The following is a 14,570-nucleotide window of genomic DNA, read 5'->3' on the forward strand; positions in this document are numbered from 1 at the left end:
AAAAAAAAAAAAAAAAAAAAAAAAAAAAAAAAAAAAAAAAAAAAATTCACATATTGCCGCTCAAACAAAACAGGAGTCTACATCTGATTTTTCAGTCCAAATCAATCACTTTTTTAAAATGATAAAGAATAAAGATGTTTTTAATAAAAATGATGTTTTTAAAGCTCAGAAAATGGACAAGGCTGGGGGCATCATTCATCACCCAGTCAGCTTAAATCCCTTTGAAAGTCAAGGGGCATTAAAAAGGTACCACTATTATATTCTTTTTTTTTTTTTTTGAGACGGAGTTTCGCTCTTGTTGCCCAGGCTGGAGTGCAATGGTGCAATCTTGGCTCACTGCAACCTCCGCCTTCTGGGTTCAAGCGATTCTCCTGCCTCAGTCTCCTGAGTAGCTGGGATTACAGGCATATGCCACCTTGTCCAGCTAGTTTTGTATTTTTAGTAGAGACGGGGTTTCTCCATGTTGGTCAGGTTGGTCTCCAACTCCTGACCTCAGGTGATCCCCCCACCTCAGCCTCCCAAAGTGCTGGGATTACAAGTATGAGCCACCTTGCCCGGCCTTACAGTCTTTATATATCTCCCTTTGTCTTTTTTATGCCATCATTTTTTCTAAAACTTACAACTCACCATATGCATATAGTAATCAGTTCCTATTTTTAAAGACTATATATACAGCTAAAAATCAAAAGTGAAAAAGTACATTTTAATATTGTGCTGATTCTAAGCTACTAAAAAAAAGATTGCTGAAAGTTAACATTAACCATTGGGGTAGAAAAATTGTTACCTTGCAAATAACTAGGCAGTCATTTCTCTGTTCAATCTTTTGATAGTCTAGGTTCTCCAAATACTTCTGCAGTTTCACTTTAATGAAACAGGTCAAAATCAAATGATGTCTTTAAAAATTGTTAACTTTTTTCCTAATTAATCATTAAGTTGCCAAGAGAAATCCTACAATTAAAGAAGTTCTCATCCAGTTAAAGCAAAATAATACCTTTATAAGATAACCAGTTCCAGAGTAAAAGAGAAAATACTGACTGCATGATGCAATAAAAGACTAGCAATGTGGGGAACCAGTACAGCAAACCATATGATTAAGAGGAAGGATCAGATCAAATTTCCAAGCAGACAGGCTACTCAGCAGCTAGGAGACTATGGGTTTAACCTCTATCAGTGTCTACTTATCTCTAAAATGGAATAACAGTGCCTATTTTATTGGGTTGTTGTGGAGATAAAATGACATAAAGTGAGTAAAATTAGCACAGTCCCTTCCAAATAGGCTTTCAATTTCAATTTGATAGCTAAAACCAACATAAAACTAACTGGGATAAGGAAAAATCTTAATTGAATTTTCTGCATGGAATTTGAGTAAGTCTATCTTAATTATTCCAAGTCAATAAATTCCCATTACAGAAGCCTATATTACTTAGTTTAATATAATTTTTGTCCCAATTTTTCATGTATATATCTTATATTCTAAGTAAAATGTAAGTGTCTGGCAGATAGGGACCCTCCACCAGCAATTCCTTTCTTTCTCCCCCAAAACCCCAGTTCGCCTAGTATGCAATAAATATATACTGACAACTTAGGGAAATAACTTCCTTGGTAATCTACAGTTACAAAAAAGTACCACTTGGGAAATAATCAGCAGCAGGAAATAACCAGGTGACAAGATACTCGAGTGACTACGTACATGGGTTTGACCCCACAAACAGGCTTAGGGCTGGGGAAGTCATGCCTTGACAGTTGATACAAAGACACTTTAACCATCCCTGAGCATCAGTTGTTCTTACAGCAGGACAACAACAAAACCTGGCAAGCAGACTTTAAAGAGTTTCTTATCTGCCTGTCATTAAGCAGATACCCACTAATCTGTACTTTTGATTAAGCAGATACCCACTAATCTGTAATTTTGTACCAAACACGTAAAACAGATCCCCTATTTATTTAGATGGCTATTTAAATAAAGTAGAAAGAAATATTAAGCTTATGTATACTCACTCAAAGTATACCTTATTAAATGTGAGTGATAATGATTCATACAGAAGTTTTTCCAGCTGGGCGCAGTGGCTCATACCTGTAATTCTAGCACTTTGGGAGGCCGAGGGGAGTGGATCACTTGAGCCCAGAAGGTCAAAACCAGCCTAGGCAACATGGCGAAACTCTGTCTCTACATAAAATACAAAAATTAGCTGGGTGAAGTGGCATGCACCTGTAGTCCCAGCTACTCGGGAGACTGAAGTGGGTGGACTGCTTGAACTCAGGAGGCACAGGTGGCAGTGAGCTGAGATCACACTACTATATTCCAGCCTGTGCAACAGAGCAAGACCACGTCTCAAAAAAAAAAAGTTTTTCCCCTGCTAGTTTCACAAACAGTATTTGGATTAACATTTTACAAACAGCTTCTTTTATTAAATTCCCTGATATTACCCTATATGAACTAAACTAAGGCATATGATGTCTGTCTACACATGCATGAGAAAAAATGCCAGAATCGCCAAAATAAAGTTCTGAAACAACACATATCATTTCTCTCACATCTCTCTCATTTGGGTTATATTTGAAATATCTCAGAACATGCCACATCAGCTTGATTGCCCAGACTGCCTTTTACTGAAATGGAGTCAGCAAAATTGCTAAATGAGAACAAACCTTACTAGATTTATTCATGTGTGGGTTACTGGTATATCAACTGAAATGGTACGAATAACTTGACAACAAACACTAATTTTTTTTTTTTTGAGATGGAGTCTCGCTCAGTCGCCTAGGCTGGAGTGCAGTGGCGTGATCTCGGCTCACTGCAAGTTCCACCTTCTGGGTTCATGCCATTCTCCTGCCTCAGCCTCCTGAGTAGCTGGGACTACAGGCGCCCGCCACCACGCCTGGCTAATTTTTTGTATTTTTAGTAGATACGGGGTTTCACCATTCACAGGATGGTCTCAATCTCCTGACCTTGTGCTCCGCCCACCTCAGCCTCCCAAAGGGCTGGGATTACAGGCGTGAGCCACCACGCCCAGGTCAACAAACACTATTTCTGAGGCTTGAAACAGACATTTTCTGTAATATGGTAAAACTTAGAGTAATAGATATGTAGAGTAGAATTTTAACAAAAACAGAAATGTAAAATGGAGGGCATTTTCAGCAACTCTAAATTGCAGTGGCATTATAGTAATTTCACACTTTGATCCAATTATAAATGACTTAAAAGTCAGTATCAGATAAGTTTTGAGTTAAGTATGCTAACCAGAAGTCATGTAAAAATATCATATTTCTACATGTATCTACAGTTGTTTGGGTTTTTTTTTTTAAAAAACACTCAGTCACTTAAAACACACCTCAGTAAGTAAGTTTTACACAGTATTTTCCACACTGCTAGCTTGATGCAGTTGATAAAATTAGAACTTCCACATACTAGGTTGGTGCAAAAGTAACTGCGGTTTTGTCATTACAGTCATTCCATACTCAAGTCTGAGATATACAAATAATCAAAATTTAAGCTATACTTATTTCTGGTATATGGCTAGTATTTCAATAGTTAAGATTTTGAAGCACACAGACGACACAAGTTTATTCCTTATTGGTGGATTTGAATATGGTCTTTTATTAGAGATTATACATTTTGAAGCTAAATGTTATTTTATAATGATTCTTGTAATCAAAGTATAAACTTTAGGCAGGGCGTAGTGGCTCAAGCCTATAATCCCAGCACTTTGGGAGGCCAATGCAGGCAGATCACCTAAGGTCTGGAATTGAAAACCAGCCTGGCCAACATGGTGAAACCCTGTCTCTACTAAAAATACAACAATTAGCCGGGCGTGGAGGTAAGTGCCTGTAATCACAGCTACTTGGGAGGCTGAGACAGGAGAATCACTTGAACCAAGGAGGCAGAGGTTGCAGTGAGCCGATATCGTGCCACTGCACTCCAGACTCCATCTCAAAAAACAACAACAAAAAAAACTTTTAAAAGTAAAATGTTTCCCACACTGGATAGATTATATCAGTATGATTAGAGACTGGGAGGGGCGGTAGCCTTCTCATGCATGTTAAAAATGGGCAATTAGGCCGGGCGCGGTGGCTCAAGCCTGTAATCCCAGCACTTTGGGAGGCCGAGACGGGTGGATCACGAGGTCAGGAGATCGAGACCATCCTGGCTAACACGGTGAAACCCCGTCTCTACTAAAAAATACAAAAAAACTAGCCGGGCGAGGTGGCGGGCGCCTGTAGTCCCAGCTACTTGGGAGGCTGAGGCAGGAGAATGGCGTGAACCCGGGAGGCGGAGCTTGCAGTGAGCTGAGATCCGGCCACTGTACTCCAGCCTGGGCGGCAGAGCGAGACTCCGTCTCAAAAAAAAAAAAAAAAAAAAAATGGGCAATTAAAGGTGGAGTTTAAAGTGATTTCTATATCCTGGCCAAAAAAAGAAAACTGGGCATATCTTAAATTAGAAATGTTAGAGAGAGAAAAAAAATTAACCTATATGGTGCAGTGAAAGAATCCCTTATAATTTTTTTAGCTTTATTTTTAATTGACAAATAATAATTATATATATGTATAAGGTTCAAAGTGATATTTTTATTTCAATACATGTATATATTTTGGAAGGATCAAAGTACAGTAATTAGCATGTCCGTCTGATATATTTTCGATGTCCCCTCCAAATCTCATGTTGAAATATAATCTCCTGTGTTGGAGGTGGGGCCTGTTGGAAGGTGACTGGATCATGGGACTGGATTTCTCATGAATGGTTTAGCACCAATGAGATCTGGTTAAGAGTATGGGACCTGCCCCCTCTCTCTCTTGCTCCTGCTCCTATCATGTGATGTGCCTGCTTCCACTTTGCCTTCAGTCATGAGTAGCTCCCTGAGGGCCTCATGAGAAGCTGAGAAGACGTTGGTGCCATGCTTGTACAGCCTGTAGAACCTGTGAGGCAATTAAACCTCTTTTTCTTATAAATTACCCAATCTCAGGCATCTCTTTATAGCAATGCAAAGAACGGCCTATACAGATGACTTCAAATACTCATCACTTCTTTTTTTTTATTTTCTTTTTTTGAGACACAGTCTCTCTCTGTCACCCAGGCTGGAGTGCAGTGGTGTGATCTCAGCTCACTGCAACCTCCGCCTCCAAGGTTCAAGTAATTCTTGTGCCTCAGTCTCTTGAGTAGCTGGGATTACAGGTGAACACCACCATGCTCAGCTAATTGTTGTATTTTTAGTAGAGACGGGGTTTTGCCATGTTGGCCAGGCTGGTCTTGAACTTCTGGCATCAAGTGATCCACCCACTTCGGCCTCCCAGAATGCTGGGATTACAGGCATGAGCCATTGCACCAGGCCCTTATCACTTCTTTCTGGTGAGAACATTTAAAATACTCAGCTATTTTGAAATATACATTATTATGAACTATAATCACCTTGCTGTGCAATAAAACAAATTATTCCTCCTATCTAACTGTAACTTTGCACCCACTGGCCAATGTTTCTCCTTTCTCCATCTACCTTAGCCTCTGGTATTCACCATTCTACTCTCTACTTCTATGAGTTTGACTGTTTTGGATTCCACATATAAGCGAGATCACTGCGACAAAATGGATGAAGGCAGCGGACATTATGTTCACTGAAGTCCCTAATAATTTTAAAGAGGAAAATGCTTAACATTCTTACATGTTACAACAAAATTCCACACAAATATAAATGTTACCTTAGATGTCTTAACTATATTTCTGTAGCCACAAAAATTTCTAGGCAAAGAAACAACTACATAATTTTTGGTACTTTAATAATTACTACTCCATACTAAATAGGGACAAAAAATGAAGAAATACAGTAGTCCTTTTCCCTTTATCCAAGTTTTCACTTTCTACAGTTTCAGTTACCCATGGTCAACCCATGGGCATTAATAAAATTAAATTTTTAATACTGTATTATTTAATAATTTTAATTAATAAATTCAAGTTATTATTTAAATTATAACTTAATTAAAATATTAAACGCAAAACTCAAAAAATAAAAAATTCATAAACTTTAAACTGTGAGTTGTCCTGACTAGCATGATGAAACTTGGTGCTGTCCTGCTCCATCCTGCCCAGGGCCTAATCGCTTTGTAAAACGTATCCACAGTGTCTATGCTCCCTACCTATTAGTCATTTGGGAGACACCCTGGCTATCAGACTAACTGTTGTGGTATCCCAGTGACTGTGTTCAATTAACTTTTCTTTTATTTAGTAATTGTCCCAAAGTACAAGAGTAGTGATGCTAGCAATTCTGATATGCCAAAGAGAAGCTATAAAGTGCTTCCCTTAAATGAAAAGGTAAAAATTCTCAACTTAATAATGAAAGAAAGAAAAATCATACGCTGAAGTTGCTAAGATTTATGATAAGAACAAATCTTCTATCCATGAAATAAAAGGAAGGAAAAACAAATCTGTGCATAGTATAAATAGCGTTCAGTACTATCTATATTTCAGGCATCCATTGGAGGTCTTGGAAGAGAACTCCCTTTGATAAGGGGAGACTGCTATACTAGTATCACTGAAACTGCTTGTAAAAAGTACAACTGTTAAGACTGGTACTGGTCTTAAAAGTTTCAAAGACTATGTAATTAGATCTCCCAAAAATCCTTAAGTCTGTTATACAACTGATCTTAAATATACTTGTTCTGAAATAATCTTCCCTGCAATGGGATGGTTTCTATTACTAAAGGGAAGGGGAAAGATCTATGTAGAACTGAGAAAATGTTGGCAAAGCACAAACTATTTTGTGTGAATTTAAATAAAACACTCTGCTTTATTCAAGCTTATAATGATCAATAAGGAAATCCCCATGAACAGAGTCTGCAGTGGCAGATCAGAACTTCCAACGTATAAACAAGTATAAAAGCATAGGTGAAATAATCAGACAAATACGAGCCCAGATGAATACAGCAAAGTAATACTGATGTTATTCAAATAATCCAGCGACAAAGCCACAGCCCTTAGTAAAATTACGGCATAACATGCTAACTGACCCTCAGAACTAACTTAAAATATCTATATTGGCATGTATAATTTAGTATGATATACTGCTGAAGATGACTGCAGAATAAAATTTCTCTAATGTATAACTGATAAAATGAAAAATAATCATTTTTTGATTATTAATCAAATTAATGAAGATTTTAAAAGGAAAAACTCATCCTTCCCCTTCCTTTCCTGAACAATTAAGTCCTAAAGCCATTAGGCAGGGCAGAGCAACGTGAGGAAACACAATGGCTCAGATCAGGGTATCAGAATACGAGAATCTGCCAGAAAGAAGAGCTGCCTGGCATAGAGAATTCAAGTCCGAGCAAACTAAGGAGACTGCCCACATAGCAGAGCTCACTCACTCTGACCTAAGATATCAGAGCCGGAGCAGAATGAGAAAGATTTCTACAAAGCAGGGAAGGGAAGCCCTCATTCGTGAGGCAAGGTCATAAAGGGAGTCTCATAAAGGGGTAGCCAGAGTCCCAGGTGGAATGTGAAGTTTACCTTCTCAAGAGGGTGGTTCAGAAAAGGGTGATAAGAGCTCTAGCACAGTAAAAAATATCTACCATCTCAGAGGCAGCCTGGCATGGGGTATTCTGTGCCAGAGCCCAGGCAAGATGAAGTGAATGTCCACATGGAGTGGCAGTCTGGCCTGGAGTTGCCAAAACCTAATCAAGTTGAGGAAGAGTCCCCATGGAGGAGCAATCTGACAAGAGTTCTCCGAGTCTCAGCAGGAGTAAAGAGAGGCCCTACAGAACAGCCTGTCAAAGGATGCCCAAGCCAGAAAAGGGTGAAGAGAGTGTTCATGCTTAAGGTGAGCCCAACATGTGATGTCAGAACCCGCTTGTGATAAGGAAGGCATAAGTAGGAGGAAAGAAAGCAATGGGAGATATGTTACTACATACAACTCAAGAGGCATATTTGAAAAATTGCCATTAAAATATATAGTGACTTCCTGCTATTTTTAAATACTCACCTGTAGCAGATAGGAACTGCCTGGATCTAGTAAGTTTACAGCTTCATTCTGCATAGTGTTCTGCTGTGTAATTGCATCTTCTCGTTTTCGCTCTTTCTGCCCTGCTTCATCATCTTCGTACTCATCTAAGCACTGAAAGAAAAAAAGTTTCCATTTTATTTCTACTATCAATAGACTGTTTTGATAGTACGTGAAAATACATTTTTATAGCATTAAAGAAATATTTGTGCATTCAGAAATTAGTTTGCACAATAAAAGTTTTCCTTTCAGCAATATGTACATTTAATTCCTATAAATTATCTGCTTAAAACTTATAGTTCCATAGCCACACTACTGCCAACAAATCTCTTCCCTGAACTTCAACCACCAGTGACAGGATTTTCTTAAAGAAAGGTTCATTCATTCTTTTTCATTCATTCAATAAGTAAACTACATCTACCTTAAGGCATTCTGCAGAAGGTAACAAAGGATACACTAAAGAAATGGCATTTATAATCTAGTAGAAAAGATAATACATATATAGATAGATAACTTAGGATAAAGGCCCGTTTTCTAGCTTTATATTCTATGAGTATATAAAGGAAGAGTATTTTTACCTGGAGAGTTAGAAAAGACTATAAAAAACCTTGTAATTTAAAGAATGGTTACAATTTAAATGGTTTTTAATGGAATTGCAGATATATATAAAAAAGAATTACACGTAACAGCATATTGAAAAAGCTTACAAGAGAGGGTTGCTAAAAAACAGAATCTACACCAGAAATTATCTAACTCTACACTTTCTACATAAAAAAAAAAAAAAAAAAAAAGAAACAAATCTCTATCCATTATACACACTATGGGCTGAGTTATCCGCTCCTTGCAACTGAATACATTCCTAACCAATACACTGCCCTAAAGGCTTCTGTGTGAGAACCCACGACCCCTCTCCAACAAACAAACAACAAAAAGAAAACCTCTCTGTAGAGACATCAAGGAACTGACCACAGCAAAGTGTAACAGTATGGCAGTGAAGACAATAGCAATCAGACCAAAAAAAAAAAAAAAAGGCTATACAGAGAGAAGAAAACACTGAAGCTACTGTGCAAACCAAGAAGGTACACTGGAATATTTGGAGATAGGAGGAACATATTGAAAGGGGTACCAAGCTTGATAAAGACAAGGTCTACAATGGAGGACACTGAAGAAAGCATCTGTCTGAGATGGAGTCTTACAACATTAGGATGATACAGAGAAGAAGTCTGAGGACAGAAATGGAAAGGGCAAATGAAAGGAGCAAGCAGGTTGAGATTCAGAGTTCTCCTGAAATTCAACAGACTGCTTATACGGTGTCACCTGGCCCTTGTCATATCAACCTGCCAAGAGTGGGGCTTGGGGAAACAACACAAAAAAATTATGATACTGCAGCTACTGTTATTGCTATGAGTCTAAACTGTTCTTGACTCTAACTAACCCAGGAGACTAGTAGTGTCTTTTGCCAGAATACACAAGCTAACATGTTAGCCAGCAAGCGGGGTATGATCTCAAAGCCATCAGTTTTTGACAGAGGTGAGGATTCGAAAGGCACAGAGGGAACATAAATCATAGATAACCCAAGAAGTTTAGACTTCTCATTCCATAGCTTGGAATGATATTACAATGCTACACAATTCCTTGGGATAAGAGCAAAATGATCAAAATTCTTTTTGGGAAGAACCTAAGTATAGCAATGCAGAGAACAGGAACAGGAATAAAAGTGAAAAGACTAGTTAAGTGACTAGTTAAATGACATAGGCAATTTTTATCCCATGAAAAATGATATATCCTAAGTGGAAACAGAGTCAGTGAAAGAAATCTGGTATGGGACACCAAAGTGTTAAGAAATTAGTCTTCATTAGAAAAAAAATCTCTCTTAGGACTTTCAAAAACCTTCTCAAATCACTAGACAATATCCTGTTTAATGACAACATACCAGCAAAATTTAAAAGTAAAATCAGACTCAAAGCATTGATGTCCACTATCAACATAACTGTTATCATTATTCTGAAAGTGCTAGTTGATAAAATTAGGTAAGAAGAATAGACAATTTTAACATCAGAAAGGAGGCAAAATTACCATCATTTTAGAGGAAATGATATTGTAAAAAACAAAAACATTTTAGAATTATGAGTTAAGATTTTTTTTTTAGTAAATAAGCAAAAAATTTCCTAAAGTAACATCAATAGCCAGGTAAAAAATTTTTAGTAACAACCATAAATAAACTAAAAAATAGTATGTGTATGAAGAAAGCTGTAAGACTTCACTGAGGAATACAAATTAAAACCTACACTTAAATTAAGAAAAACCTAGTATTGTGAAGGTGTCAATAGTCTCTTGACTCATAAATTAAAATTCCAATCAAAATCATGAAGAAATTTATTTGGAAAGTAGGGGTGCATCATCCAGAAGAAAAAATACGTATCAAAAAATTTCCTTTTTTAAAAAAGAGGTATGAAACCAAACACTCTAGTTAACGCTAAAATGTATAAAAATACCTCATAGAGGTCCTAGAACAGAAATAATAAAATAGCATAAAAGGCATTTTAAATCAAGGTGTTCCTTAAAAAAGGGGGGAGGTCATTTAATGAATAGTAGGAGAAGCAAAAGTATGAAATCTGGAAAAGAATAAAGAATGGTCTCATCTAGTCTTCTATTCTGTGAAAGAAATCATCACTCATTCTCCAGCACATGGACTCAAAAATCTCTCACCATAGGCTCCAACTTGATTAGCTTAAAGTTGGAATTCTTAAATTATCATAGATTAATATAAACAGAAAACAAAAGTTGAGGCAGGTAGCCATGAACTCCCAGAGCACTGGGATGCTATTTTATTTATCTTTGTTTTCATTTTCTGAGACCCAGCCCCACAACACTAACTTTCCCTCCTCTTGTCCCCTCAACAATCTAGACTCCCTTACCAGCACATTAAAAGAAAAAAGAAAGGAAAAAACAAAATACTCAGTAAATGTTTCATAAAAGAATGAATGAGTTACCAAGATGAGACAAATCATCTTGGAGATAAACTGGGAGGTGAACTGTGATACCCGAAGTTAAAATTCTGAATGCTCTTCCCCATAGCAACACTATTATCCACTGAACTGGGAACCTATTCATCACACATAGTAGTCCTATGGATACAGTATGTATCTAACATTCCAGGCAGCTTTTAGTATAGGGATTACTTGATGAATCACAACTTCCCTCCAAAATTCTGCTAGCAACCAGTACAGTTCTTTTAATGACAAGTATCCTACATATTCTTAAGCAATCTTTTCTAACTGGAATAAATACATCTGGAGGAAGAAGTTGGTGGAAATCATGAGAAATAAGAGAATTCCTGTATCTGCCATACTTAAGAGCAGAAGTGGATTCTCCTCATTCCTTTCTTCAGCTGCACAATAATTTTATTAAGTAGACATACCTACCATATTTTAATCAGAGCTTTATTGATGAACATAATACAGCTCATATTGGAGGCTAGAGTTTCAACATAAGAATTTGAGAGAGACAAAACTTAGTCCATTAATAACATAATAGCTGATCTTATTGGAACCAAAAATAAAACACTTGGAACCTGGAATGCAAAACATCGTTTCTGTTACAGCAAGCTACTGTTGAGGTAACAGTCTTCAATACAAAGTCATTTTTACATTAGGATCAACAACTCAAAAAACAAAACCATACCAGCTCTTCATGAGACTAAAGTTAATTACTATAATAGAAATTTTTTTTTTAATTGTTTAAGGCTTAAGACAGTGTCCTTATTTTTGGTTCCTGCTACATTCTTACATACCAATCAATTCATATTTTGTATTACAAAGGCAACTCTTGCTTTCAGGTAATTTTTGCACACTATTTTCTATACTATGTGACAAGAACCACTGTTTATCTTTGACTCACTAGTGCCTTCAATGTGTGTGGCAATGTGAGTAGCTACTTAAATATCAGAGGGAGGAAAGAAAAGAAGAAGGAAACTAAGTTAGATACTTATCAATTTATATAGTACCCTTAACTTTTATTTGCTTTAGTTTGGCACCCTGCCGATTATATGAATCAAAATACTTAATATTCAAAGAAGTAATGAAAATACACATAACAAATTTAAGGTACAACACAAACTTCTTATCACAGAGTATAAAAGCAGAAACCAAGAAAATCTTCAACGTCCAGGTATCCCCTGCCGTGAATGAGCATTTAAATGCTAATTGAAAGTACAAAGACAGCACTTGAAAGACATTTCAAAGCCTATATAAAATTGCCAAAATGTCCACTAGTAGAGTTTTTGAAACTAGCTAATTCTGATGTTTCAACAAGAAATTTTTACAAAAATTCCTCCCCCACCAAAAGCACAGCATTTACATACGAAACCTACTCTAAATCCTAGATAATCAGAAATCATCCACTGAACAGTCAGCTCATTTGGAGTTTATTTATATTTGTGGCTCTAATCTACAAAGGGAAAAGTAAAAGCAGAGTAAGCTAGAGCTATGTGAAAAGAGATACTCAAACATTTACCTGCTATTTTTCAGCTGTCAGAGAATACCAAAATTTTACATAGCAAAAATAAAACAATATGTAAATGTTTGGTTAGAATGTTAACAATATAAAAAATATTTCACTGACATTTGACTAAATAATTACTACGTGAACAAACATGAATTTTGGTCTACTATGTGTCATGCTGCTCTATAAATTCACACAAGTTAGTATGAAGCAAATGGTAAGACAATAACACTATTGATTCAGATGTGTCAAATCAAACATTAACATACAACAGTTGTTTAGAAGGGAAAACATTCCTTCAGTATAAATGTGCTTATTATGTGGTTCCTCTTCTTTGTAACTGAAATTTTAGATTTGTTTAAATTGCCAAAACCCCGTATCATTGGGTTTTGCTTTACTTTAAAGGACCCAGAGTTCTTGATTTCATCTCATAAGGACAGACCAAAACTTTTATAAGAAAGAGAGAAAACAAAATGTCTACATAAAACAAGTTAATTTTGTCTCAGTTTTGACATTTACTGAAAAATGCTCTTGTGCAGCGTAAGCCTTTTAGAGAATGATAATCATATGCCTTTCTCATTACATAGTTTGGATCAAATTATATGCCTAACAATTACAACCATGAAGTATTCATTTACATACCTCCCTTCAATGTTCAAAACACGTTACTGTTGACCCAGTCACCTAAGTGGAAGATTTAATTAGGACACTAGAAGACAAACATTCCATTTCCCTCTACCTCAGTTGCTTTCCTATTCCCTTTATGAAATAATCGGTACATAAGGAGTGCTGTGCTTCAGAAAGTTTTAAATAAAAACTTTTGTAATTAATTCTCTTTTTCAAAAAAATCTGTGGGCAAAGATAGAAAGCTTTGTGCTTTTTTGTTAGCAAAAACATTTTCACATTAAGGTAAAACTAAAAATCCAAGGTAAAGAAAACACAACTTTACTTGAAGTCTAAACTGAAACTAGGCTTTAAAATTCCCTTAGATTCTAAACAGGTTTGCACTTACTTGTCCTAACCTAACCCTAAGATGGTTTCCAAACAACACACCAAAGTTCAGTGAACTCAGACACCTCAGACACTTCAAATTTCTGAGGGAAACAAAGTAATTTTAGGTAATCTGTAGAATACTGCATGAACCACTAACTCAACAGTCCACAGTTTCAAAATTAGATCCTATTACCCTTTCCATAGCATCACAGGTTTACAAAACTGAGTCTCTGTAATGTAAAAAAGAAGAATCATGCTCCCTCCACCCCCACCACAAAGAAAAAAAAAAATCAATGTGGAACAAGCAATGAGGGTAGAGCTTCTAATCGGATTCCAAGTTTTAAGAAGTTGTACAGTGTCCAAGAGATGCACACATCCCATTAGAAATTTTGATTACTTAAGAATGAAATAAAAATATTTCCTCCAATAATTCATATATTATTTATTCAAATGGCTACTAAGTTGTTAGGACATAAATACTTACATCGTTTGGACCAAACTACTAAGAAAATAAAACTATTTGATATTTCTTTAGATCTAAGGACACCAATAAAAGATCACTGGCCCACTAAGAATGTGATGAATGGAGAACGCTTGGGAACCTTTGCAGCATATGGGTAGAAACTGAAATGATACTGGACCTGTCACTAAACTTAGTGAAGCATTAACTGACTAGCTTATATTATTACCCAAAGGCCATTAGTGCTGTGTAAGGGCTAGTATACTCTATTTACAAATATCTGAGGGCTAATTAACTGAAATCCAGCTGTGGCCTAAGGAGTCCAGTTTCTCTGCAGCTCGCTCCAGGAAGAAATGCTCCTCTGTTCTCATCTGGGCCTGCACAAAGTCATCTTCCTTTATCAGTACTTAGGAAAAACATCCATGTTATAGGTCTAAAACTTGTAAACAAATGAACAGATCTTGGTAACGTTAACCTATCAATAACAACATTATTAATATTATACGGAACTTTTCCAAAAATACTTTCAGAGCTATTAGCTCCTAACTATAGTGTTTCACTGTATAATCTGAAGGCCCATTGGGTCAGCTCACTGTGATTTGATTACAGCAATTTAAAGAAGCAACAGC

General features: G+C 36.4%; 1 protein-coding gene across 1 annotated transcript in view; it reads right to left on the reverse strand.

Annotated features, from left to right (window-relative positions):
- PAWR (pro-apoptotic WT1 regulator) overlaps window positions 1-14,570 on the reverse strand; it is a 90,727-nt gene that overhangs the window by 29,625 nt on the left and 46,532 nt on the right. Inside the window, exon 3 of the mRNA XM_003906823.5 lies at window positions 7,968-8,099. Within this exon, the coding sequence (XP_003906872.2) occupies window positions 7,968-8,099 (132 nt within the window). The remainder of the gene's footprint in view (window positions 1-7,967; window positions 8,100-14,570) is intronic.

Source organism: Papio anubis, chromosome 9 (genome assembly GCF_008728515.1).
Source record: "Papio anubis isolate 15944 chromosome 9, Panubis1.0, whole genome shotgun sequence".
In the NCBI taxonomy this organism is placed as follows: Eukaryota; Metazoa; Chordata; class Mammalia; order Primates; family Cercopithecidae; genus Papio; species Papio anubis.